Here is a 24,070-nt window from a genome sequence, read left to right on the forward strand (position 1 = left end):
AACAAGAGAGACATGAAGCTACTGGAGAGAGTCCAGCATAGGGCTACAAAGATGATCAGAGGACTRGAGCATCTGCCCTATGAGGAACGGCTGCGAGAGCTGGGCCTCTTCAGCCTGGGGAAGAGAAGACTAGAGGGGATCTTATCAACGCGTACAAATACCTTAAGGCAGGGGGGTGTCAAGGGGACAGGGACAAACTCTTTTCAGTTGTCCCATGTGACAGGACAAGAGGCAATGGGCAGAAATAGAAGCACAGGAAGTTCTGCTTGAAYGTGAGGGGGAATTTCTTCCCTGTGAGAGTGACGGAGCACTGGACCAGGTTGCCCAGAGAGGTTGTGGAATCTCCTTCTCTGGAGATCTTCAAGGCCCGCCCAGATGCAACTCTGTCTGCCATGCTCTAAGTGACCCTGCTGAGCAGGAGGGTTGAACTAGCTGATCTCCGCAGGTCCCTTCCAACCTTACCCATTCTATGATTCTGTGACTGTGAAAATATTGTATATATGGGGCAAAGAATGTCCAAATTACAGTCCCCGTTGAAAATGGAATTACATTACATGGATCAACAGAATTCTGCAGCTTCACTGCTCATTTTCTGCAGTGGGTGCTGACACTTTTTTTTGTTTTTTGTTTTTTTTTTTTTTTTAAGGAAAACGAAAAACTCTATCTTGCATGTTTATATTCTTGTGCGGGTTTAGACTTAGGTATTTACCAGGTGGACAAGCTGCAGCTTACAAAGATAATATAGAATGGATAAGCAATTGAACAACGGTTTAGCTTTGTGGCATGCATGGTCTTTGCTAACATGTCTTGGTGACACCGTTGTTCGAATAGGGAGAGGTCTCATTCTGAAGCAGAGCTGGCGGTGGGTCCTGACATGTAAATCCTGTTGGGATTTCAACTTCTGACTCTGCAACAATGCCAAGCTCCCTTTCTTGTTCTAGCAACGTTCCCCTCCCCATCTTTCTACTTGTGCACTCCCTCCCTCCGCTCCCAAAATGCATAGAGCAGTGGTACAGTATTAAAATAGACTACAAACTTGCATGTTAGGTGATCCATGCTTAGCAATGTGAAATAGGAAATTTTGTATTGCCAGATTAGAGCTGGGTAAACTTGTATGTCTGCATTTGTTCTTTATAACTGCACTGAGATAACAGTGCTTGAGAGTATGAATTAGGCTTTCCCTGTCTGAGTTTAGAGTCCACATGATACTGGAGTTATCTGCAAACTGCAGATTTTGAGGGATAGAGAGCTGCCTGGAGTAGCAAAAGTAGCAGTGGAGAGGAAAGGTGGTAGCATTACAAGGTTGAGCCCTACTAGGAGCATAGATGTAGTAGAAAGACCAAGAAAATACGAATCTAAAATTTTAGTATGATATTTAAGATCATACTACTGATTACATAATGTTGATGTCCTAAGGATACTGTCTCTAAATCTTTGGGTTTTTTCTACACTGAGTACATTGCATGATATTTATGATAATTCTTTTTTGAACATTCAGATATGTGTTTTATAGTGGTGAAAATGAAAGTTATCTTTAAAAGGAGGCCATAGTAAGTAAGAATATGTATCTGCCCTCAGACACTTGAGTATCTGTGGCCATGCCTCCAAAATCATACTTTATGGCAACAAATAACAACATACTGAGAGATGGGGTGACCTGTTGGCAGACTGTAGCACATAACCCCTCCTTAAAGTTTTCTATGGCGTGTAACTGGCAGCGGGTCCTAGATTGGTGAGCAAGAGGTGAGCATAGGTGTCTCCTCACTGGGGTAGAAAAGCAGTGAGTATTCATTCACCTCCCCCTGCCCCGTGATAGGTATGGGCAAAAATGAGAGATAATGCAGTTCTTGTATAGAAGATAACAGGTGTATCTCTAGTCTTGGACTCTTCAATGCAGCTTCAGAATACCTAATACTGTGTATGTTCTCTTTCAAAGTAAAGTAGAAGGGGAACTTCCAGTTTTGAATTATGCTTGGATTAAGGGCGTTTGGCACTGTAAAGTCATGAACAAACAAGCTGGTTTTCTCTTTAGTATGGATTCTGGAAATACCTTTTCCTTGGTGATTCTAAACTGATGCAGGAATACCCAGTGCAGTCACCTGTCGTTATGAGTGACAGACGTGGAAACTTCATAGGTTTTGTTCAGATGTCATTTACTATCAGGGTTCTTCTATTACCTAATTTCTCTGTCTCTGAAGACTATATTAAAAATGTGTAGTTCAAGGGTAAACTGAGAAATCCCATTTGTTGGCAGAAAGGTGATCAAATTGGATCAGCTCAGCTTACAAGGAGTTTGGAGGGTGACAAGAAATGTATTTTAGTCTGAAAGAAAAAACAAAAACCCCAGAGGAGGGCCAGGCATTTTATCTGCTCTCTGTGCATCCTTGCTACCCTGCTCTCCCCCTGGTTTCCCCCAAAGCGCGGGCAGCCGGGCTCTGGCACCGGCTGGTTGGGTGGAAGGAGGCGTTTTGTCTCCTGCATGTTTCAGGAGGGAGCTTAGTGCTTCTCTCTACCCTGTGACACCAGTTTGAGTTTGGAAGGAGTGTTTCCATCTTGTTTTTGATTAGAGGGCAAGCAGATGCTCAGGCCTTTTTTTTTTTTATTTTCCCCTCATCGCTGTTTGTTATTTGTAAACTTCTTAGTGTTATGTAAGACCCATTTTGTTAAAAAGGGGCAGGTATACATTACAGGTTTGRCAGTGGTTTGTGTGAAGTTGGAAGTATCTCCTCCTAGTCTGTCGGGAAAGCTGAAGAATAGGTTTGGAATTTTTGCTGAAATTTGGCACAGGGGAGAGAGACAGGCTGCCTTACCCCATCTCCTTAGCCTGTGTAGGAAGGARAGGTTGGTGATTTCCGCAAGGTGCCTGCTGCGAGCTCAAGGGGGAAAGAGCAGCAGCTCGCCAGTAGTACGGATTGCAAAGGAGTATTCACCTCCCTCTGGAGTATTGCTGCTGGATGGCTTCTAGATGCTGTTACGAATAAAGGCTAGATGAACAGGAGGGAAGGGTGAAAGCGTTCTGAAATGCTGCGTTCGCTTCTGGCTTTTCAGGCAGTCTAGAAGCTGCACTGGCGTTACAGAACGCAAGGCGACCCTGCTGTTACTGCTCTTACTGCCGCTGCTGTCAGCGGTTGCTGCTGCTGACAATCAGTGCTTTCATTTCAAAATTAAAATTAGGACCAAACAAAGTAGTATTTTCCTATTATCATGAGCATAGTGTTTATAGTGAGTTGGCAAGGTGTCATATTAAGASTGAAGTGCTTTTCTTATCTTCATAAAATAGAAAAACATGACCAAAAGTTAGCAAATTGAGTGATTTGATGATGGTGATGGTGTGATAGCAGTTGTATGCTAAATAGTTAAGAGAYCCAAATCAGCCATGTTGTGTAATTTTGCCATAAAGTCATACATGGTGAAATACCATTTAGCAGATTGGGTGTCTCTAGTAAAAAGGAAGTTATATTTGAGAAATAACGTTAAGAGGTCTAAATATACTTGCATGTTTTGAWCAGAATTAGCTGAAATTGTCTTTTCCTTCAAGGTTTAAAGATCACCCCACGTTGAATGAACGGTATTTGTTACTCCATTTACTTGGCCGAGGTGGCTTCAGTGAAGTATACAAGGTAGTGTGTGTTGGGTCTATTAAATCTAATGTTTGAGTCATGCATGTTTGTATATTTAATTTTGAGGGGTTGGAAAGGTGCTAAATAGGCAGGCAGATTTTAATGTGGTATACTCTTTGAACGCTGGTTGAGCAAACTCCTTGATTAACTCATGGAGAGAGTTAGCATTGCAAGGCTTCAAAGCTATATAACAAAAGCCGTTCTACTGACAGGGAGGAAGCCAGGCTGTGACTTCGTGGTTGCTTACATGTATTCCAAGAAGAACGAAAACCGTTAAAAACTAGACCTTGCTGTAGAAAACTATTTAAAAACAAACAAAAAAACTTTAGTTCTTCTGAGACATGTCCACAGCTGTAGAAAAGAGCACTTGCTTTTAGGACCTCAGGTAACTTGACCTCTTACRTATCTCAAGAAACTAGTCATACTAACAAACTTACAACTTCATGGTTTTATGTTGGGGGATTTTCCAAATTAGCAGAAGTATTCTGGATAGGAAGAGCAGAGAGGAGAATTTGAAAAGGAGATTATTTGAAAAAAATATATATTATGGTGATTTATCTAATGAAACACTATGGCTCTTTAAAGTGAAACTGCAAGAACTGAAAGATTTGTAAAATAAAGTTAGTATATTTCAAGTTAACCTGCTGCTCATGTCCCTGAAGTGTTTGGTACATAAAATGTAACATAAATGGAACTTTGAATACCTCTATAGATTTTTTTTAAAAAACARTTAAAAATATTAATAGTGAATAGACTTGTGAATTATATGCCATTTTTTCTCTCTTTATTCTCTCTTTTTATCATCTTTGGTTATAACTTTCCCATATTTGTGGGGTGCTTCTTGTTTTGTTTTTAGGCTTTTGATCTTTATGAACAAAGATACGCTGCTGTGAAGATTCACCAGCTTAACAAAAGCTGGAGAGATGAAAAGAAAGAAAACTATCACAAGTAAATATTCATGACTTATGCTTCATATGTTAGATTGAATAGTATTTTATTGATTATATAAAGTTAACACATCCATCTTCTTTTAGACATGCGTGCAGAGAGTATAGAATACACAAAGAACTGGATCAYCCCAGGATAGTTAAACTATATGACTACTTCTCCCTGGATACAGATACGTAAGTACATAGAATGATACGTATTCTAGAACTCACTAATGATTTTTAGTGTTGAAAATTAGATTTAAAAAAGCCCCCAAACTTAAAGAATATGTGAACGTAAAGAGTATGCTCCAATCTTCACCCAAAAGGTTTAGTGTTTCTAATATTTATCAGTGTCTCTGATAAATATTGCAAGCATTGAATAAAATGTTTGAAAACCCTGATTGTAACAACTGACCAGCAAGTCCTGTGAGATATCCTGAGGCAAAACATGCATGTGCTGCTGTAGTGTTTTTAGGCAGAGCAAGGGCTGCTGTAGGGCAGGTTGAAAAGGCCGCTGTAGCACAGACAAATTTCCAAGACTAAATAATGTCAGCTGCACCGCTAGTCTAAGTGTATCCCATGGTTGCTAGGCTGCACCTTTTTGTGTAAAATTGTGTCACATCTCTAAGGGCTAGCAAATGTATTTTTTCATCAGTAAACTTGCTCACATAAATAAGGGTGTGGGGTTTTTGGGTGGGTTTTTTTTGTTTATTTAACTTAATGTCACTTCAATATGTATGCAGTTTCTTTTTTGGTAAATATGAATGCTCCAACTGATGTCAAGTTCCTCTAAGCGAATTGCTATATTACTGTACCGTGTGTTTTATTAACTATTTAATTCATATAGTTCAGTATTCAGGCAGCTGCTGTTAAACTTGTTGGGATCAAACTAGGTTGTCATATCTACCTTTGTGATTGTACGGTTTGATACATTATTTAATGTTGTATCTCTGAATTCTGCCCTAGGTTTTGCACGGTGTTAGAATACTGTGAAGGCAATGACTTGGATTTCTATCTCAAGCAACATAAATTAATGTCAGAAAAGGAAGCAAGATCCATTGTAATGCAAATAGTAAATGCACTACGGTATCTCAATGAGATCAAGCCCCCTATTATACACTATGATCTTAAACCAGGTAAATGAAGAAAGTTAAAATTGAAAATGTGAATATTCTTTTTTCTCCATTGTTTTATTTGTAATTCATACCTGAAATAACAAAATTATCTTCTGTATGTCAGGTTTATTTTAAACATCTGAAAAAAATGCATACTTTTCTTTCTAGTTTCAATGCCAAAATCATTTGTCTGTCTTTGGAACTGTCTGCTGTAACTTTTCTACTATGAATTATTTTGGTTTTAGTTTGTGAGAGAAATTTCTGGGGCAAATAGATGCATATATTATCACTTAACAATGAAAATAGATAAGATCATTAGTTGGCTCAGTCCTGTCTGAACATTGTGGAGTGCTGATTTGTAAATAATTTTTTCCCTTTTGTATTTTGTAGCTGGTAAAGGATTGAAGTAGTCTATCACGCTCTGCATCTCAGTTCAATAGCTTCAAACTAGGACTTTACAGAACTTTTCTATACTGTAAATCATCTTCCTAACTAACTCCAAATGTGTATTTTTGTGATTATGCTCTTTTTGTGCCTTCTCCTTATCTGGAACAGTTTTGCTTTTCTTGAGAAASTAAAGTAAATACTGCCTTTTTTAGATCTCTCCCTAAACCTTGATCAAGGCTTCCAGTAATAAAAATAATGAGCATTGTCATAAGTTAGTTATTCTGTTTTGAATCCATAGCTTTCATTACTGCCTCATATGTATGATACTTGTATTCTTTAGGTACTTCAATCTGTAATACTTCAAAGTATATATGGTAGAGTTTTTGATGTAAGTCTCAGTGCTAGGCTGTTTGCTTGCTGCTGTGTAGTAAATTGCTCTTACAAATTTTTATCATGTTAYGGAATTGTACAGAATGTATTCTATACAGTAGTCCTATTGTTCCTATTTAGAGGAGCTTAATCAAATATTTTTATGTTATGTTATSTGTATGGGTTAGATTCTTCATGTTTCAGCGTACACAGGCCCTGAAGCCTGTAGGCTTTTTGGCCTAGAAAAGTATGAAATTTCATTGTGAATGGTATRTGACTATATTTTGGTGTTTCCTCGCTGTCCAGCAGCTCCTGAGGGAACCATTTCRGATGACTGAGACTGCACTAAAATTTGTTATAGTCAAATTGCTCTAGAGTTGATGATATAAAGGTGATGTRAAGTTGTCACTGACCCTTCATTAAGTAAGATGTTTCTGAAGATTGAAGCTGATTTTGAACATTTAAGTGTTCTCTTAGCTTTTTTGAGGTACAAAATCTTCTTTTTCTTTTTCTTTCTTTTTTTTCYCCCCTCCCCCTCTGGTTAGGTAATATACTTCTTGTAGATGGAACAGCATGTGGAGAAATAAAAATTACTGATTTTGGCCTGTCCAAAATAATGGATGATGATAGCTACGGTGTGGATGGAATGGACTTAACTTCACAGGGAGCAGGAACTTACTGGTAATGCTTGGTTTGAATTTGTTGTTTAAGCTCTGAGTCTCTTGTTTGGATTTCAAAAATACTCTTTTAAAACCAGTTTTGGAAATATAGCTCAGATTWAAAATATTGAAAAGGATGATAAAGTTTTTTGTGCAACACTCTGGATCTYAATATTGCCAAACATTACAGAACAGTCACATAACTGAAGCAAGATAACAGTGTAAATAATGCAGAGATGTTCATCATACTRTATTTCACAATATTTAGAAACACAGTTTCCAGAAGAAGCAGGTGTTTAATCTTTGGCTGCAGGTGGTTGAAGACATTTGACAGAGCTGTGATGATTAAGTATGGGTGCTTAGTCCTTGGAAATCCTAGAGCAGGGATTACCAGAAAGTAATGTCCTTAGGACAAAAGAGTATTTACTCCTCTGTCCTAAAGGTTAATGACAGCTCCGCAGCTCTGACTTATTTTCTGTGTGCGCTTGCACCTAAAATTATAGAGTTGCCTACAGAACAAAGTGACAAGAAAATTTTCAATACTTACAGAAATGGTGTTTCTAGAATTCATTCGTTAATAATGGAGCTTATTCTTGGCATAATAGCTGATGGTGCCTATGTGTGGGTGTATAGAGTAGTAGAATGCCTATATTGCCCAGGTTATTACTTGTCAATTCATTTGCTCTTTTTCTCCTTTTCTTGTTCTGCCTCTAGCAAGATCAAAGCCAGGAGCTCAAACCTAACTCTAAACAGAGAGGCCAGTATGTTGCTTGAGAACTTTTAAAAAAGAAAGCACAAATACTCTTGCGCGAACACCAATGTGTACATGCCATGGAAAGACAATTATACAAGTTGAAGCATTTTATAAGTGTTAGGCTTCTGCTATTCTTACCAGTGCTTTATATATTTAAACATGGATTTAAATATGCAATTTCAGGAATATACATCAAAAAAATGTGACCATTGCATTTCATCTAAAATGCCATATACACTAGTGATGCTATAAAGTAAGACTGAAAAAGGTCTTTGACCATATTAAATTCATAATGAAGTTCTGTGTTTTTAATGAATGCTTTCTCTGATACTAAAATCTTCATAAGGGAAAGAAAATATTTTGAATGAGTTTGAGGTGGGGATGTGTCTGTGTAGGGCAAATCACACAGATTCCCAAGAACATAGCACTGGAAGGGATTTCCTCAGTGACTGGGCCCAGTTACCCCCTTTTCAGAGCAGTTAGGTCGTATAATCTYTTCTGTAAACTTACCATTTGTATTAAATTTAGGTGGTGGTTTTGTCCCCAGTAATCTGATTTGAAGTCTGTTCCATAACCTCACTTCTCTGATCATTAGAAACCTAATCTTCTAATTTACAGACTGTATTTATTTGTGGGCAGTTTATACTTGCTTGTTCCCGTGCCAACACTGTTCTCCTCTGAAATAGGTTGTTCTCCTTCCTGGTGCTTGCTCCCTTGTGTTTATAGCCTTCATACTTCTTTTTTGAATTGTAGACTCTCCATTCTTCTGACCATCTTCATTGCTTTTCTTTGCACTTGCATCAGTTTATGGTCATCTTTCTTGCAAATGGTAGTCAGAATTGTACAACGGTGTTCCTGAAAAAATTGTGTGATGCTGTGCAAAATTCGTACTCACGTTGTGTTCTTATCTCACTTTGCGCTTACTTCCATTTCCATAAGTGTTTCTTCAAAATCTTTTCTAAAACCTTATATACTTTTGATGAAAGAAGGTCTGGTCTGTAGCTGTTTTGATAATTTTATCCCCTTTTTAATTTAGGTACTGCAGCTGATAATACTTAGCTGCCCCCATATTGATAGATTTGCTTTTCTTTGTTTTTTTAATGACAATTCCATTTCATCAGTTCTTTATAATTTGGGTATAAGCTGTTTCTCAACTTCCAGTTTTATAAGTATGRCTTCCATACACGTTATGGGAATGTAAATAGTTATCACCTTAGCCCACCATCCGCCTCTCTGGTTAATGGCAACTTTTATATTGAAAAATTAGATAAAGTCTTCAAGCCGTATCTGCATTATCCTCAATCACTGATCAAGCATTGCTATAAAATGCCCTGTATGGCTTTTATCTTTTCTTGTTCTGTTAGAGAGAAAAGATATATATTTAACCTTGGATCCCAGTACTTGAAAAATTAATGAAAATTAGTGATTTTGGCAAAGAGTTTTAGTGTTTGGCCTTGTATGAAATATATCCTCTATTTGAAAAATTGTAATGTTGATTTTGATGGGTATACAAGGTATTGGAGTGAGGATCATAATGTAACTGTGCAGTTGTCAGAAAATCARAGATCTGTATATGAAGTGTTTGAATAACCTGATGTAGAGCAAGTTCTAGTGATTCCATAGACCTACTTGCAGAGACAGAGATGCATGTTTTGTTTTCCAGGTATTTGCCTCCTGAGTGTTTTGTAGTTGGCAAAGAACCACCAAAGATTTCTAATAAGGTTGATGTATGGTCTGTTGGAGTCATCTTTTTCCAGTGTCTTTATGGTAGAAAGGTATGGAAAACTTTGAAAATCTCAGAGCTTTGGTGTAAATGCCTGTTTTCCAGTAGACGTTGAACTATAGTCATAAAGATGTGAATCTATGAGGAAATTAACTTGGCTTTTTTTTTTYCTGTGCATTGATTATTGCAAGTAATGTAGAAAATCTTGACTAAAACTGTCTTTAAGGAATGGTTAGAAATTTGTATTAGCATTGAAACAATTTCCTATAGCATAAATTAAAGCCTGGAGAATTTATGAAATCAAAACAGTTGGATTGCTCTCAGTAATAATTGTGTGCTTATTTTTCAGCCATTTGGCCACAATCAGTCGCAGCAAGACATCTTACAAGAAAACACAATATTAAAAGCCACAGAAGTTCAATTCCCTGTTAAACCTGTTGTAAGCAATGAAGCTAAGGTAACTTTTCATATGATTTTTGAGTAACAGTTAAAACTTACATCATTTAGTTTTAAGTATTCCACTATAAAATCACCGTTATCTTAATGATACTGTGGGATGTAGTAAGTAAACATTTGTAGGAAAACATAATGGAGGATTAATATTTTGGTGTTTTTATTTGTACAGCAAATTTATTTTGGGACTTCTCAAAATCATATGCTTGAAAACAAGACTGTATATTCCAAAAAATTTGCAAGTGGTTTCAAAGTAGACCTTCTCAAAAATAGTCTGCTTTGCTTTTTCCAGAAAGATCTTAACTGTTTCACCTAGGCTGTCTCACTACATGTTCTTATGAAATACTTCTGCAAACAGTAACAAACTCTTTCTGAAAATAGTGAACACTTAYTCTATCCAGCCTTTTTGGCTTAAAGAACTATTTGACTACAGAATACCTGGAAAATGTGCCTGTTATCACTCTTCCCTTGAAAGATCATATTATGTGTGCATTAGTTCAAAGCAGAGTTTAAAAACACATGTTCTTAAAATCAAGATTAAAAGATGCTGATGCTAGTTCAGGAAACAAGATTGACAAAACAGTTGAGCTGCCATGAAAGTGTGCATGGCAATGGTTTCCTGTATTTGAAACTCTCTTTATTTTTAAACAGTAGTATCAAGCTCATCTGTATCAGCTGTTCAGAGAACAGATTAAGGTGGTTTCCGGAAATGATTGCTGCTGTGAGCATCTATAACATTTATTCCAATTCTGTGAAAAAGGAGGAAAACATTATATATGGGTTACTTGTTTGTAAAACTGTCAAGATACCTGAAATAGATTTGCACGGCTAGATACAAGAGGAGTCCTTGTTGAAAACAATGCCAAAATAGTATAACGCTTCTTTTGGTTTCAGCAGCTAAATAAAAATATTTAGTTTTGGGACACAAGCTGCAAAAAATTAGAGGATATTTAGACAAGAGAAGATTCAGCTTCTGAAGATTAAAAGGAAAGGAAATAGAGTTCTAGAGGTTGTAGCTTCCCAGGGAAATAGATGTCCTTTTGCTACATGAACCTGTTATTACAATTTGTGGTATGCTTCTGTTGGTTACATTTTTTAGAAGTCACTTTACAGAATGAGTTGCAGTTGGGTTTGTGAAAATTTAGTAGCTGGTTCAAGAATTATAATTTGTCCTGTATTTTTATTCCAATTTGGAAAAAAAWTTGTCCCTGGAGTGCAGTTGGTAAATACCAGTCATGTAACTGGTAACATCACATTTTTGTAGTTTGCATCCTTATCCTTTAACTTCACATTTCTCTTGATGACTAATAGTGTTTTTATAGAGAGTATGGGGAGACAATAGACAATTCAGCATGGTTCTGATGTAAAATTGGCAACTTATTTAACAGTAGTTTTATGTTCTCTATATATTCCACATTCTGTTTGTTTAAAAGATTAAAATAAACCTTTATTATTCTCTACTGTTATTAACATTGTCATGATAGCTGAGAGACAGATGGAGGGAAAGAGAGAGAAAACTTACTCCATGGTGGAAGCRCCATAAAACAATTGCAGGCTAACTTGTAAATTCAGACAGTTTGAGATGACTATGTGGAAGCCAAATTGTCTTTCAGATTTATAGACTTGGCAATTGGAAAAAACAGCTTGTAAACTGAAATTTTGATTTGGAAAACATGGAAATGGAAATAAATATGGAACCTGAAATGACATTGTTAGTTAGTTTTCAGAATGTAACTGTGCTTTGATCTTTGTCACTTTTTTCTGTTTTGTGCAATATTCTGCTTTGCATTATGGTAATGTGTCTAAATGCCCCAGAAGCATGAAGTGTTTTACAAAGATTTTAGAAACAAATGATTGTTCTGAGGAACTTTCAAAAAAAAAAAAAAAAAAACTGAGCAGCTCATTTGTTATGAAGGATTTATTATGAAGAATTTGATTAAAATCCAGAATGTCCAAGAACATGTGAATATATATTAACAGATGCATGTTATTTTATTTTGTACTTTATTCATGATGAATATGTAAGTAAATTGTAACAAGAGTCTCTGAAATTTGTATCAGATTTTTCCTTTARTCTCTGGTTTTTAATTGGAGCAGAGAACAATCAGCTGAACAGATTTATCTAAGAAAAGATCGGTAATTCTTTTAATTAAATTCTACATTATTAAGTAATGATGTGCTGATCAGTTCCGTAGCAATAATAAGGATTTTCTATCATTAAATGTTGAAGTCCGAGCTCCCAGGAAACTGAGTGTTCTGTGTGTGCTAGACATAAGACTTGGCAGAAACTTGCAGTCTGAAATGACTGACACGCACCATGTGGACCTAAACGTATGACAGCATAGTGTCTCAAGGTTTAACAGATCTGAAGCTAGATAGAGATTTTTTTTTTTCATTTGGTCAGATATTTTTAAACAGATGGGATTGCTTTTTCTGGGAAAGGAGTTCCAGGTAGGGTTTTTTTTTTTTTTTAATAGCCTGTTTAGTTATTTAATGCCTAATGAATGTGGCAACCACCATTGTCAAAATGGTTCTGTTATGACACATGTGGTAATACCTGTTTTCAAAGGCCAGCTAAGATGCTGAAATTCTGTTACTGGATTTTCTGCTTACTCTTCATCTTCTTCACAACTGAATGCTTTTACAAGCTCCTTGGAGTTCCTCTCTATTCTTTYAGTCCTCTGATGTTTGCTTCTAGTTGTTACTAAACCAGTCAGAAATAACACATGCAAAGTGCTGATTGTGTGAGATGCTAATGTTTCTGCTTGTAAATGTAGTTCCTACTTTGTTGTCTGTACATGGGTATACGTTTCAAAGTATGATCACTTTAAGCTAAGTTAGATTTGCTGTTACAGATGATTTTTTCCTACTATGACACAAGTTGCATCTTTCATTGAGGTCTAGTAAAAATTACAGCACTTCTTAATTGAATTATACGAGGATAAGAATGTATTTAGGAATAGTTTTATCTGGAAGGAAGTGTTTATTTGCTTGTAAGCAGACATTATTTGGAAGGCTGTTGTAACTTTTTATCTTCTTTTTTCTTTTCAGGCCTTTATCAGACGCTGTTTAGCATACCGAAAAGAGGACAGATTTGACGTCCATCAGCTGGCTAATGATCCTTATCTCCTCCCTCATATGAGGAGATCAAATTCTTCAGGAAACTTGCACATGACTGGGCTAGCAGCATCACCTACACCACCTACTTCAAGCATTATTTCATACTGAAATTTCTCCGACTGAGGAATGGCATGATACCTTTGTGTAGTTTCCAGATGCAGACTTTAGTTTGAAAGCATTTGAGTGTTTTTACACAGGACAAGTTTGATAACTATGTTTTCAGACTGAAGTCCTCCTACATAGTGTCATTTGTATGATTGGAATGGATCATGGACTGTGAATAAATGTACCCTTCTGAGAATAACCTTTAAACATTGAAGGATGACACTGCCTGTTGCACTCTAACAGGTATACTGTGTTTAGGACTGAAGAAAAGGTTTTTAGTTTTTTCTGGGGAACATTGTAAATAATCTTTTTAATACTTTAAGTACATTTGGTTGATACTGGAAAGTTCTAACATGAAGGGTAATTTTTCATTATTTATATAAGAAAGGTAGTGAACAAATCTGAAAACACAGGAAAAATTCAGTGCCTGGTAATAAACTACATAAACTGCCATCTTTCCACGAAGTTAATCTTTTGAAAGCAAAGAAAGAAATGCAAGTTCTGTATCAGATTTCTCAGATGAAATTTTGGTATTTTATGTGGCAATTCAGGCTTGTGCCTCCAAAAATGTGTTTTTCAGTGAATTTAAATTGCCAGGGTGATAGGGAATTCCTGATACTTGAGCAAATTTTGAAATTGGCTCAATTTTCTAAAAACATTATACTTGCTGTGGTGTTGAAACTTGTAAAACTTTCCAGGCTTCTGATAAAAGCTAGCAGCAGTTTAAAACCAAATGCAAACAGGTCATGTATTGTGTTCTATGCAGGAATAATGATAAATTCCCTTCTAACTCTATTGTAAATTGTTGTACAGATGTCATATTTTCAGTTAAATTTCAGCAACTTATTCCTGTACAAATGTTTAAAGTATGGCTTTTTCTAATTGGATATTGTATTTTTTTTAAGTCTCCCTCAAGGCGCTTTTAATTGCTGCTAAATGATGTTGCTTTTACTTTTGCAAAAGAATCAAATGACCTCCTTAAGGTGCAAGTCAACTGTACGTTATAGAGAGATTAAGAGTAGGTAATTCATTAACAATCAAGGCATGTAAAACAGATCTGTGTTGGCAATATACAGTACAGTTCTTTAAGTCAGTTTATTGCGCTCTCAACCTGTAGAGCGCATTGATACTAGATGTAGAAGTCACTCATGGCTGTTCTCTATTTCTGGGAGTTCCTATCAACAAGGAGATGTTTCTTGTGGCTTGTACAGATATTTTAAAATGTGAAACATTTTCTAACTGCCTTGTATGGTAGAAACTTATTTTTCAGAACAATGTATCTCTCTCCCATTCATTATTCTTTTTAGTGTCCCTTTTATGATGCTGAATACCTATATGTAATTTTGTCCATGTTGCAGAAAAAGGAGGCTGTATTATCACAGGTTTTCATTTAGTATTGTACAGTTAAACTGTTGCTCTTGTTTCTGATGTTGCAAGCCATTTTGTTTTCATTGTATATAAAGAAACATAACTGTCTCTTTAAGATGCTGCTGAAATTGTAGAGAATGTAGCCAAAACAGTAATAAACAATGACAGTTGAAATTTCAATGTTTTAATGACACTTTTGCCTTTAAAGGGCAAATCAGCCTGGCCATATCAATAAGCTACATTTAGCTGTTTAAAACAAACTCTCTTCAATTACAAACAAAAGACCAATAATGGAATTAATGTAAGTAACATTTGAGGTGAAAGGATGGGGTTCCATAAAACTTACCTGTGGTGAATAGAGCTCTCAGAAAGAATTACAATTATTTCAACAGGTCTTTCTAAAACTTTTTAATCATAGAATACAATTAGCTCATAGAATAAAGTTAGAATCAAACAATGAGCGTATCTGCCTTATACATACCCCAAAGTGTGGGGACTGCATCCTTTTCACTGCACCACCTGTAATGTGAAACCAAGGAGTCTTATATTGCGCTGTTAAGAGTGCAGAGTTCAAGAAGGATGTGCCGAAGCTACATTACATCTAACTACATTAGATGTTGTTACTTTTCTTCACATGTGTCAATATCACAAATTAAAGAAGATTTTGGCTAAGAAAAAGATGCAGGATTGTGTTAACTATACATTTATATATTAACCTGGAATGTATTATGATTATCCCTAGTACATTGAAATTTGGTAATATATTAGAAAACTCCTCACTAACTAACATACAATTTTATAGCTRCAGTTACCTTAAAATGAGAAGTTTTAGGCATTGTACTAATTATGCATGATCTTATTTTTTCCTGCTGTTGACGTCTGTGAAGATAGGTTGTTGTGGCTGAATAGATGACACTTGTTCTAGCTTTGAAAATACACATTTCTGAAATCCAAACACTCATTCTGTATAGATGAAGAGGCAAAGCTGCTGGATGGGCATTTGAAAATACATGCAAGGAGAGGAGACTCACTGTCTCATCCTTCAGAGCAAGGTTACAGGATTCTCRCCTCCAGTGCACAGCTGTCTGCGTTAGGCTCTTTTAACACTGTCGCCGAGTTTTGCGTCCCCATGGGGAGTCTTCCCGTGATCCCAAGAAGACATCTGAGCTAGGGTCGGTGGTGCCTGGTGTRCTGGAATTCGTGCCTGGGGTGGAAGCACCCTTGCCGCTGGGCTGAGAAGCCTGGATTACGGCAGTTTGTCAAGGAATGTTGATCCAAATTAGGTAATTTGGGCATCTGGTTTTTAGTCTGTGAATATTCCATGCGCACTTCAGTAATTTCATCACGCATCATCCATTGCTAAATTTTCTAAGCTCCTAATTTCCTCTGTTTTAGCAGCAGCTAGACGTAAGGGATGAAGTTAGACTTCATCAAGGTGTTCTTAGTGAGCYTTGGAAATAAAGGCTTATTTTAAAAAGTTTATCAAATACTTTAAAATTTCTACATTTGCTAGAAGATACTAAAATACTACATTGCTACCTGAAAACCTACGTTTGAAATGGAAGTGACTGTAAGAGAAGTTGTATGTTTTTAACTGTGCTACAGGTCGTTGGTGCCTTCACACACTTCAGTGCATTTTGGAGGTGGTTGTTATTTCAAGGTTATTTCAGCCAGTTAACAACGCGTTTCGCGTTCAACGCGTTTCTGAAAGCCAACCGTGTTGTGGCACCTTTTCCATTTCGGAGTTTACTTTGGTTTTCAGGTTTGTTACCGGAGTTGTGGAGATGGCAGCGCGGCCCGCTCCTCGCCCTGAGCGTGGGCCGGTGGAGGCCGCGCGCGGGGAGGCTGGCTAACGTCTCCACGCTGCGCGAGCGGCGAGGCGCCGGCAGCGCGGCCGGCCCGCTGCCCGAGGGCAGGACGGCTGCCAGCAGGCCGCTGCGCCGGCCCGCGGGGAGCTGCCGTGGAGCCCGCGGAGGTCGCCGGCTGAGGCGGGGTGTTTTACAGCAAAGAAGCCTGGGGCGGAAAAGGCGCTCTGGGACCTGGGACCGGCGCGGGGGGCCGGCGCCAGCAGGGCCGGCGGCTCGGCGGCTCCCGCTGCGCCCCGGCCGCGGCAGGGCTGGCTCGAGCAGGGCACGCACGGCCGGGGAGGTGCAGCTGCAGGGGCAGAGGGATAAGCGAGGCTTAGATGGGAGATCCTTTGTCTTCACTTTTGCAGAGATTTGGGTTGTTTGGGGTTTTTTGGGTGGGGGCTGGGTTTTGTTGGKTTTTTTTGTTTTTTCTTTCGTTTGTTCTGTTTTTTCTCTTTTCCTGCAAACCACCTTTTGTCAGCAGCAGGAACCCAGGTTCTCTGAGGTGGCGCCGGGCCGGGCCAGCACGTCGGGGTCGYGGGCCCGGCTGCCCGCCCAGCTCTGCCTGCTCGCCCGGCGGCCGCACTCCCTCGTCCCCAGCGCCCTGGCCCACGCCGCACGTCGCCTCCAGGACCCAGCCCGGKGGGGACCGCCGCCTCCCGCGGAGAGGTAAGACGTGGTCAGCAAGACTGCCAGCATTTTCTGAGAGGCGCTGGGGGGGGGGGAAGTAAAACTTCAAGTGAGTTCATTTCCTGATGTTTGTCCTCTTGTGCTGTCCAGTGAAGTGACCGTGGTGCATCCAGAGGAAGATGCACCCTGGAGCTGGATTTTTAGCCCTTGTGCCCAGCTCCGAGGTGCTCTAATCCTGCAGCAGGTTGCTTTGCTTCACTGGTGGTGGCTAAGTGAGAGAAATGGCCCCAAATGAACCTTTTGTTTGAGGGATCGGGAAAGTTGTAATTGAGAGTTAATTTTTAGGTCAGTCTTGCTTACCAAAGAGTGGCTTAAAACTTCCATAGTTTTAATATCTAGGGTCCTTGAAGTAACTTCTGAAGGTGCAGTGTTTTTGTGTGCACAAATCTATTATATCTGAGTAAATCCTCTTGTTCTGCTTTTCTYTGGATTAAAAGACCTGGAGTCTGTRTAGAACGTGGACCTTGTTTTCTGTGTAACCTCCGTATTTCCATTTCACTTGATGAAGATTTCTTGAGTGTCCTTTGGAGTTGATATTATCATCTCCTGAACACGTGAGGTTCTTGCGTTATTTGTTTCAGACGTTCAACTCCTAAAAGAGTGTCAGGGAAACTCTTGCTACTGAACACGTTTTCTCTATCTCTGTTACTCTACTTGTGAGCAATGTAGCGAGTTATCCTGTGAGCTTTTACTGTGCTGCGCTTCCTGAGCCAGTGGAGTGCTGAGCACAGATCAAGGAATAACCATCCTCTTYAGAAACCTCGTTTTGTGTCTAACGTCTCTAGAGCTAATTGGGTATCGTTAAGAAATTACGTGATGTTTAAACTGCATAATCCACTCATGCAAATTTGTGGGCACCCTCTTGTGTTCGCCACTGAAATGCGCACACGGGCTTTCTGCCTGGAGATCGAAGCTACACGCGCTGCTTCCTCGGGGGACGTGCCACCTTCAGACGCGYGGCTCCGCTGGAAAAGCGAGGTGCTTTCCCGCCCCGGCGCGAAGCGGCGCGCGCCTCCGCCGCCCCCGGGGTCCCGCGCCCCCAGCCCAGCCCGCCGCCCCTTGGCGGACCCTGCGCATCACCCTGGGGGTTGCTGTAAACTGCGGGAAACCTCCTGCTTGGGGGGCTGAGGAGCTCTGCCGGCGCTGGGGGCTTCCGGCCGCTTTCCGGCGTGCCAGACGAGGGGTAACGTGACCGCTCGTCGCCCCGGCGCTGCGAGCGAGGCGCTCGGCAGCCTCGGTGGCTGCGGGAGACCAGCGCGAGGCCGCAGCTCGGGCCGGCGAAGGCGCCTCGCGCCGCCGGCCGCCYGGGCGTTTGCTCCGTGTTGAAATTCTGAAAAATGGATAGGTCAGGACAGAAAACATTCCCAAACTAGACTGTTCCTTATTTTAATACTGTTCCCTAAGAGAAAACTGTGGTAGTTTAAAAAAGTGTGTGTGTGTGTGTGTGTATATATATATATATATGTATATGTGTGTATATATATATATATATATATATGTATGTATAAGGGGCTCTTAGAAATACAGTATAGTATATTAATGACACCTACTTGACATGCAAGCGTAGGATTTTCTCTTTTTCTGATGGATCTAGGCGAAGGGATGGAAGCGGTAGCTCCCGCACGCGCTCGCAGCCGGCCCCGGCCCTCGTCAGGGCGTGATGCGGCTCTGCTGCGCGGCCGGGGCCTGCGGAGCGAGCAGGCGGCCGCCGCCGCGCTCGGCCCGCGTGGCAGCGCCCGGCCGGGGCCGGGGCCCCCTCCGCGGCTGCAGCGCGCAGGGAAATGAAGCGTCTCGGTTGGGGCCGGGTTGCGGGGCCGCCGGCGGGAGCGCGAGCGCGAGCAGGCCTCGCCGCCGGGCCGGGCCCGGGGAGGCAGCGCTGCCGCCCGGGCCAGCGCGCCGGGAGCGGGGTGCCCGGCGGCGGGCCGGGGGCAGAGCGCTCGCTAGGCGCCTTTGCAGGGTTTTCTGGCCAGTTAACGTGGCCGTAGCTGTTCCCGCGTTGGTGTTTGTCGGCAGAGTTGCGGCTTGGTCGCGCGGAGCTGAGCGCCTCCGCCAGCTCCCCGAGCGCCCTCCGGTCCCGTCTCTGCAGGTGCGGGGCTGCTGACCAAGCGCATCTGTAACTTTTCCTTGGGTCCATATCTCAGCTGCTTCATCACATAGACATTACAGTTTTGGGTATTTTTGTGTGTGTACGGGAATGAGGACGGGGTACCTTTCTTCTTCCGTGCCCTGCAGCCTTCCACCATCTCCCTAAACCCCATCACCCTGCGCTGTTTGCCCTGTTATCCACGAGCCTGTTGGAAGTCCTTGGTTCAAAGGACCGTCTCATGTCCTCTGCTGCGGCCCGTGTGTGTAACCAGAAGCAGAGAGTCCCATTTCCTTAGTTATGGAGCGTGTACRCTGAAGTCGTATCTACACCCTCCTGGCGGCTTCCCTTCCCGCGCCGCTGGGCAGGCTGCTGTCTCTGAGCCCCTGGGAACGGTGCCGGTGGCCAGCCTGGTGCCCTCCTCCCCTCCCCGGGCAGCGCGTGGGCCTTTTGCCCCTCCGCAAGGAAGGCAAGTACCTGATTTTCCACAGCTGTCAGCTGTGCTACAATTGGGCCTCTACCCCCAACCCGGACACAAGTGAGAGACAGTGTAGGCTATGCTAGACCTCAGTCTCGGGCATATCAAGAGATCCACTTCCAGCTCTCAAGCATCAGCCTGGTGACTTTAGGACAGCTGGTGTGGTGCTGTGTCCGGGAGTGCTCCACCACGTTGCTCTGCAGTCATGTTTTGCTGTCTATCAAGGATGAATTCCTGAAACGTACAGTGATTTTCAACTGGATAGATAGCAAAGCATTTTTTCCCCAATAAGAATCAGCGTAACGGAGGGAAGATGGATGCCAGGCCTTGAGAAATACTATTTGAGTACAGAGGGATATATTTTGCAAGAAGAGATCTTTTCTGTAATGTTTCCAGAAAAGAGTTCTCAATGGCATGAATGCAGGGCAAAGATAGATGCTCTCTGGTGTCTTACCTTGTTGGGACAGCCGCTTGAAGCCAGGAAGGAAACCTGGAAAAGGGGACTGATTCCTTATTAGAAGTAATGAGAGCTGTGCAGGACGCAGCACTGGGAACTGCGCTGCAGTGTGTTCTGTTCACACTGCGCTGCATGTGTGAGCAGACTCGGTTGATCTTTGCTTGCCATCGTTGGTAGAATAGCAGTTACTACTAGAAGCAGTGGGACTAGCAAGGACGTAAAGGATTCAGAGAATCTGAGCAACACAGCCAGTGTGTGTTCCCCCATGCTCCCAAATCTACCGCCTCTGCCCTTGGGCTGGGCRTGGTAGAGGAATTGGACCTGCCAGGTGGTCAGATGCATGGGGCTGACTTGGAAAGCAGGTGCAGCTTTTTTCATTCTCGTTTAGCAGTCAGGTTTGTCCCTCTGCACAGCCAACATTTGCACCGTGGAAGGCTTCCTTCATGGCCAAAACAGTCACCTTAACACACAAGTGCGCAAATGACCCTTCTCTGGCTTGCAGACGTGGGCGCTCTCGCCACTGATTCGGGCGCTGAAGAACCTCCCCTGCAGGCCCTTTTACCAAAACCAGTTAAGTAACGTGTCTATTGGCAAACGACACGTGAGCACTTGGCCACAGTGAATTCAGAGCATCTTATTCCGTTGGATAAATCTTGGTTCACATACATTTACATCACAGCAGTATTCAGTCCTCACGTTGTAAGTAGAGTGACATGAGGATATATCAGATGCTGAGTCTCACCCCCAAAAGTTGCCGTCTTAGACGTGTTGGATTTACGTAAAACCATAGACGGTTTTATTACTGAGCCTAACTGCATCCCACATGCATGAGTGTGACGTAAAGGTTATTGCTCTATCACCCAATTAACAAAACCCAAACAGATTAAATAGAACCATTCTGCTCACATCTTTTACTATCTATCAAAATTCCTAAGTTTTTTTTATGAAGCTCATCCTTTTCTGCTTATAGTTGTGCAGTTCCTAAAGCCTTCATATATAGATAGCATGTTATACAAAACCAGTGTGTTGCTAATGGTGCCAACTATAAAGATAGGTTTTTTTTCTCTTTATCTCAGAGACCACTGTGAGATATTCAGCTCAATTATGTTGTTACAGCTTTTCTATTTTGGGGTGCGCTGTGATGTGCTGTTAACATCAGGCAGCAATGTGAAGGCTTCTGTGAGTCAAGTCGTAGCATTCTTTTCCCTTTTGGGTTTTGCAAATGATTACTCAGGTTGCAAGAGATTTTGCTGGTTTCRTGCTAGGGAGCAATAGAGAATAGGTACAGAGATCATGGTGAAAAGCCAGTATGAGCCATTCCTGCTTGAAATGGGAGAAAAGCAAGCAGGAGTCAGCTGGGCAAGGCTGCAGGTGGGTGCTGCAGCTGATTCACTTCAGCTGTGCTCACCAGAATGTGCAGGACACCTTCAAACTCGGCCACCGCGTGCTGGGTGGACGTCGGGGGAATCGCTACGATAGCTAGCAGCAAAACACTGCGTTGCGTTTCRTGTGCAGATAGACACAAGGCAAGCTCAGGGCACAAGGGGAGAAGCAGTGGTGCCTGCGCCATCACGACTTCACGAGCAGCACTCTGCTGCTCATAAACCAGCGTCGGCCATACCAAACCCCAGTCCCAAATCTGGGCAGACTAGGAGGCACATCCAAACCCGGCTCGGTCTCCGCTGGAGACCTGCATCAAATGTGGTTGGCACGAGCGCAGGCGGAGGAGGCAGGACGCGTTTTCCCGGTGCCCGCCAGGTGGCAAAGCGGGTTGCGGTGYTCAGGCTGGCTCACAGCCTGCTCTTCGTTTACCGTCCGCGCTCCGCACCTGCRGGAGTATCGGCCACCGGAACAGCCAAGCAGCGGGTTTGGCGACTGAGCAGTCCGGACTGCTCCTTCCCTTGGGATCTTGGAGCGCAGCTTCCTCGCCCCCAGGCAAGGGCTTTAAATACTGACGACCCACTGATTTTCCTGGAAGCTGGCATGGGGGATCGGTACCCTCCGGCACTCTGCTGGGCTTGGCTGCCCAGTGATTCAGCAACGGAAAGCTATTTCTTTCACAGCTTATGTAAAGAGCGGAGCAAAACTGTGTAACAAAAGGTGAGGAAAAACTTACCTTATATAATCCTCTGATTTGGAACAAGAATTTTATTTAAATAAGAATTAAAGCTTCGTTCCTGAAGCTTAACTTCTGCTTGGTGTTCAGAGTCATATGGAGTTGTAGTGTTTGGTAAGAAGATCTTTGAAAGAACTTCACACTAAATTCTGAGTTTGTCTCCCCAGTTTTTTGTTAAGCCTTAGCCTGTCACTAAGAAACTTTGGACTTTTAGGTACTCAGATACCAGAGTGGTGGTTCTGTAAAATGCATCCACTCATACCTAATGGTTTGAAGCAAGATTCACAGAATGTATTTGTAACTGAAAAAGGCCAGAAATACTGTAATTCAGCTGTTTTCTGCTCTGGACTTTATTCTTACTACTGCCATCTTGTTATTTGAAATAGCCCTATTTGAAATAGCTCAGAAGCCTTTTAAAATATCCCATTTATCATTTTCAGGTCACTTTGATGGTCACTACTACCATCTCTATCATGCTACTTGTAGGACACTTGTGATAAAAGTAAATTAAGGATAGGAGACAGTGGTAAATTAATTTGTAATATGGTGAAAGAAATAGCGATAGCAATGACACTATACGCTAAGCAAGAGAATTTTTGTCTTAAAAAGTTACAGTGTAATTAGTAATCTTAATAGCATAGCTATTGCATTTTAAGGCAATTTAATATCTTTTTACGGTTAAAGATTTTTGTTGTATTTTTGACCCAAGATAAATAGTTAACGTGAACATTATGTGAGTGCTTCACATCAGTTAATTCTGTTGCTTTGTGGCTGTGCATTGGTAGTTTCCATTTCGATAGTTAAAAACACTGTTCTGTGCTCATCGGTGCGGTTGGAGGTGAGACACCCGCTGTCGCGCRGGACGCCCGGTGCCCGGCCGCGGACGGGGGCTTGGCGGAGGGTGGGCGGCCGGGCGCCCGGCCCGCGGGGCCGGGGCTCTTCGTCGGGCTGCTCCTCGGCAGGCCCGTGAGCGCACCCGGCCTCGGGCCGCCCGCCGGCCGGCCGGGCTCCCGCTGGAGGCCCTGCGGACCAGGAGCTTTGCGAGGGCTCGGAGCCGGGCTTCRGCTCTGCGTCCCCCCGGCTTGAGCCGCCTCGCCGGGCGCTGAGAGCTTGCTCCGGCACAGAGCTCTGCTYGCGTCCGTGCAGCCTGCTGCCTTGCTCGTCCCCGGCAGGGGTGCGGAGGGGGTTTCGGGCAGCGCGGAGCCGTGTGGCAGGTGGCCCCCAGGCTGTCCCCAGGGTCCTGCGCTGGGTGGCAGCTTGGGCGCGTGGCCACAGCGAGCGTGAACCCGAACGGGCCTCGGCAGTCGCAGAGCAGGATGTAGGCTGGGAGCTTGCCATCCGGGAAGGCGTCTGCTCCGCGTGCCCAGCTGCAAGGCCAGCGCTCAGCGATGTTGTCATTGCATGGACATTTTGACAGATGTCTTCTCCTGTGGCCCCCTTCCCTTCCATCCGCAGTTGCACAAATAACTTCCCTCTCCAATCGTGGTCCCACAGCGTGTTGCATCCGGCTGAAGCCACAGGGGGAATTTCAGACACAGTGTATTACAGCAACTGGAATTTGTTTGTCCTAAACCCCAAGGGCGTGTTCTCGTTAAAGAAACAAGTTGTATCCAGCAGTTATGTTCTTTCAGGTTTGCACTGCATCCCTCTAAACTGCCTGAGATTAGAGTTGTCTGTTAGTGTTGTCTGCAGGTCGCTGCTCTGTTTGACGGAGGGAAACTCTTCAGCCAGGGCTGGGAGCAAAGACAGTTGCTCTGCGTGACAGCTGTTAATCCTACGCTTGCCGGAAGCGCAATA

General features: G+C 42.2%; 1 protein-coding gene across 2 annotated transcripts in view; it reads left to right on the plus strand.

Moving 5' to 3' along the window:
* TLK1 (tousled like kinase 1) overlaps window positions 1-14,782 on the plus strand; it is a 49,274-nt gene extending 34,492 nt beyond the window's left edge. The window contains exons 13-20 of one of the 2 annotated variants that reach the window (XM_085323159.1): window positions 3,539-3,623; window positions 4,477-4,568; window positions 4,655-4,744; window positions 5,516-5,685; window positions 6,966-7,101; window positions 9,497-9,608; window positions 9,906-10,013; window positions 13,061-14,782. In XM_085323159.1, coding sequence (XP_085179285.1) covers window positions 3,539-3,623; window positions 4,477-4,568; window positions 4,655-4,744; window positions 5,516-5,685; window positions 6,966-7,101; window positions 9,497-9,608; window positions 9,906-10,013; window positions 13,061-13,237 — 970 coding nt within the window. In that variant the 3' untranslated portion in view covers window positions 13,238-14,782. The remainder of the gene's footprint in view (window positions 1-3,538; window positions 3,624-4,476; window positions 4,569-4,654; window positions 4,745-5,515; window positions 5,686-6,965; window positions 7,102-9,496; window positions 9,609-9,905; window positions 10,014-13,060) is intronic. The other variant, XM_085323166.1, reaches the window with a different exon arrangement.
* The last annotated feature ends 9,288 nt before the right edge of the window (window positions 14,783-24,070 follow it).

The sequence above is a fragment of the Rhea americana genome, unplaced genomic scaffold, assembly GCF_003343005.1.
Source record: "Rhea americana isolate MKP2758 unplaced genomic scaffold, rheAme1 scaffold_12, whole genome shotgun sequence".
Classification (NCBI taxonomy): domain Eukaryota; kingdom Metazoa; phylum Chordata; class Aves; order Rheiformes; family Rheidae; genus Rhea; species Rhea americana.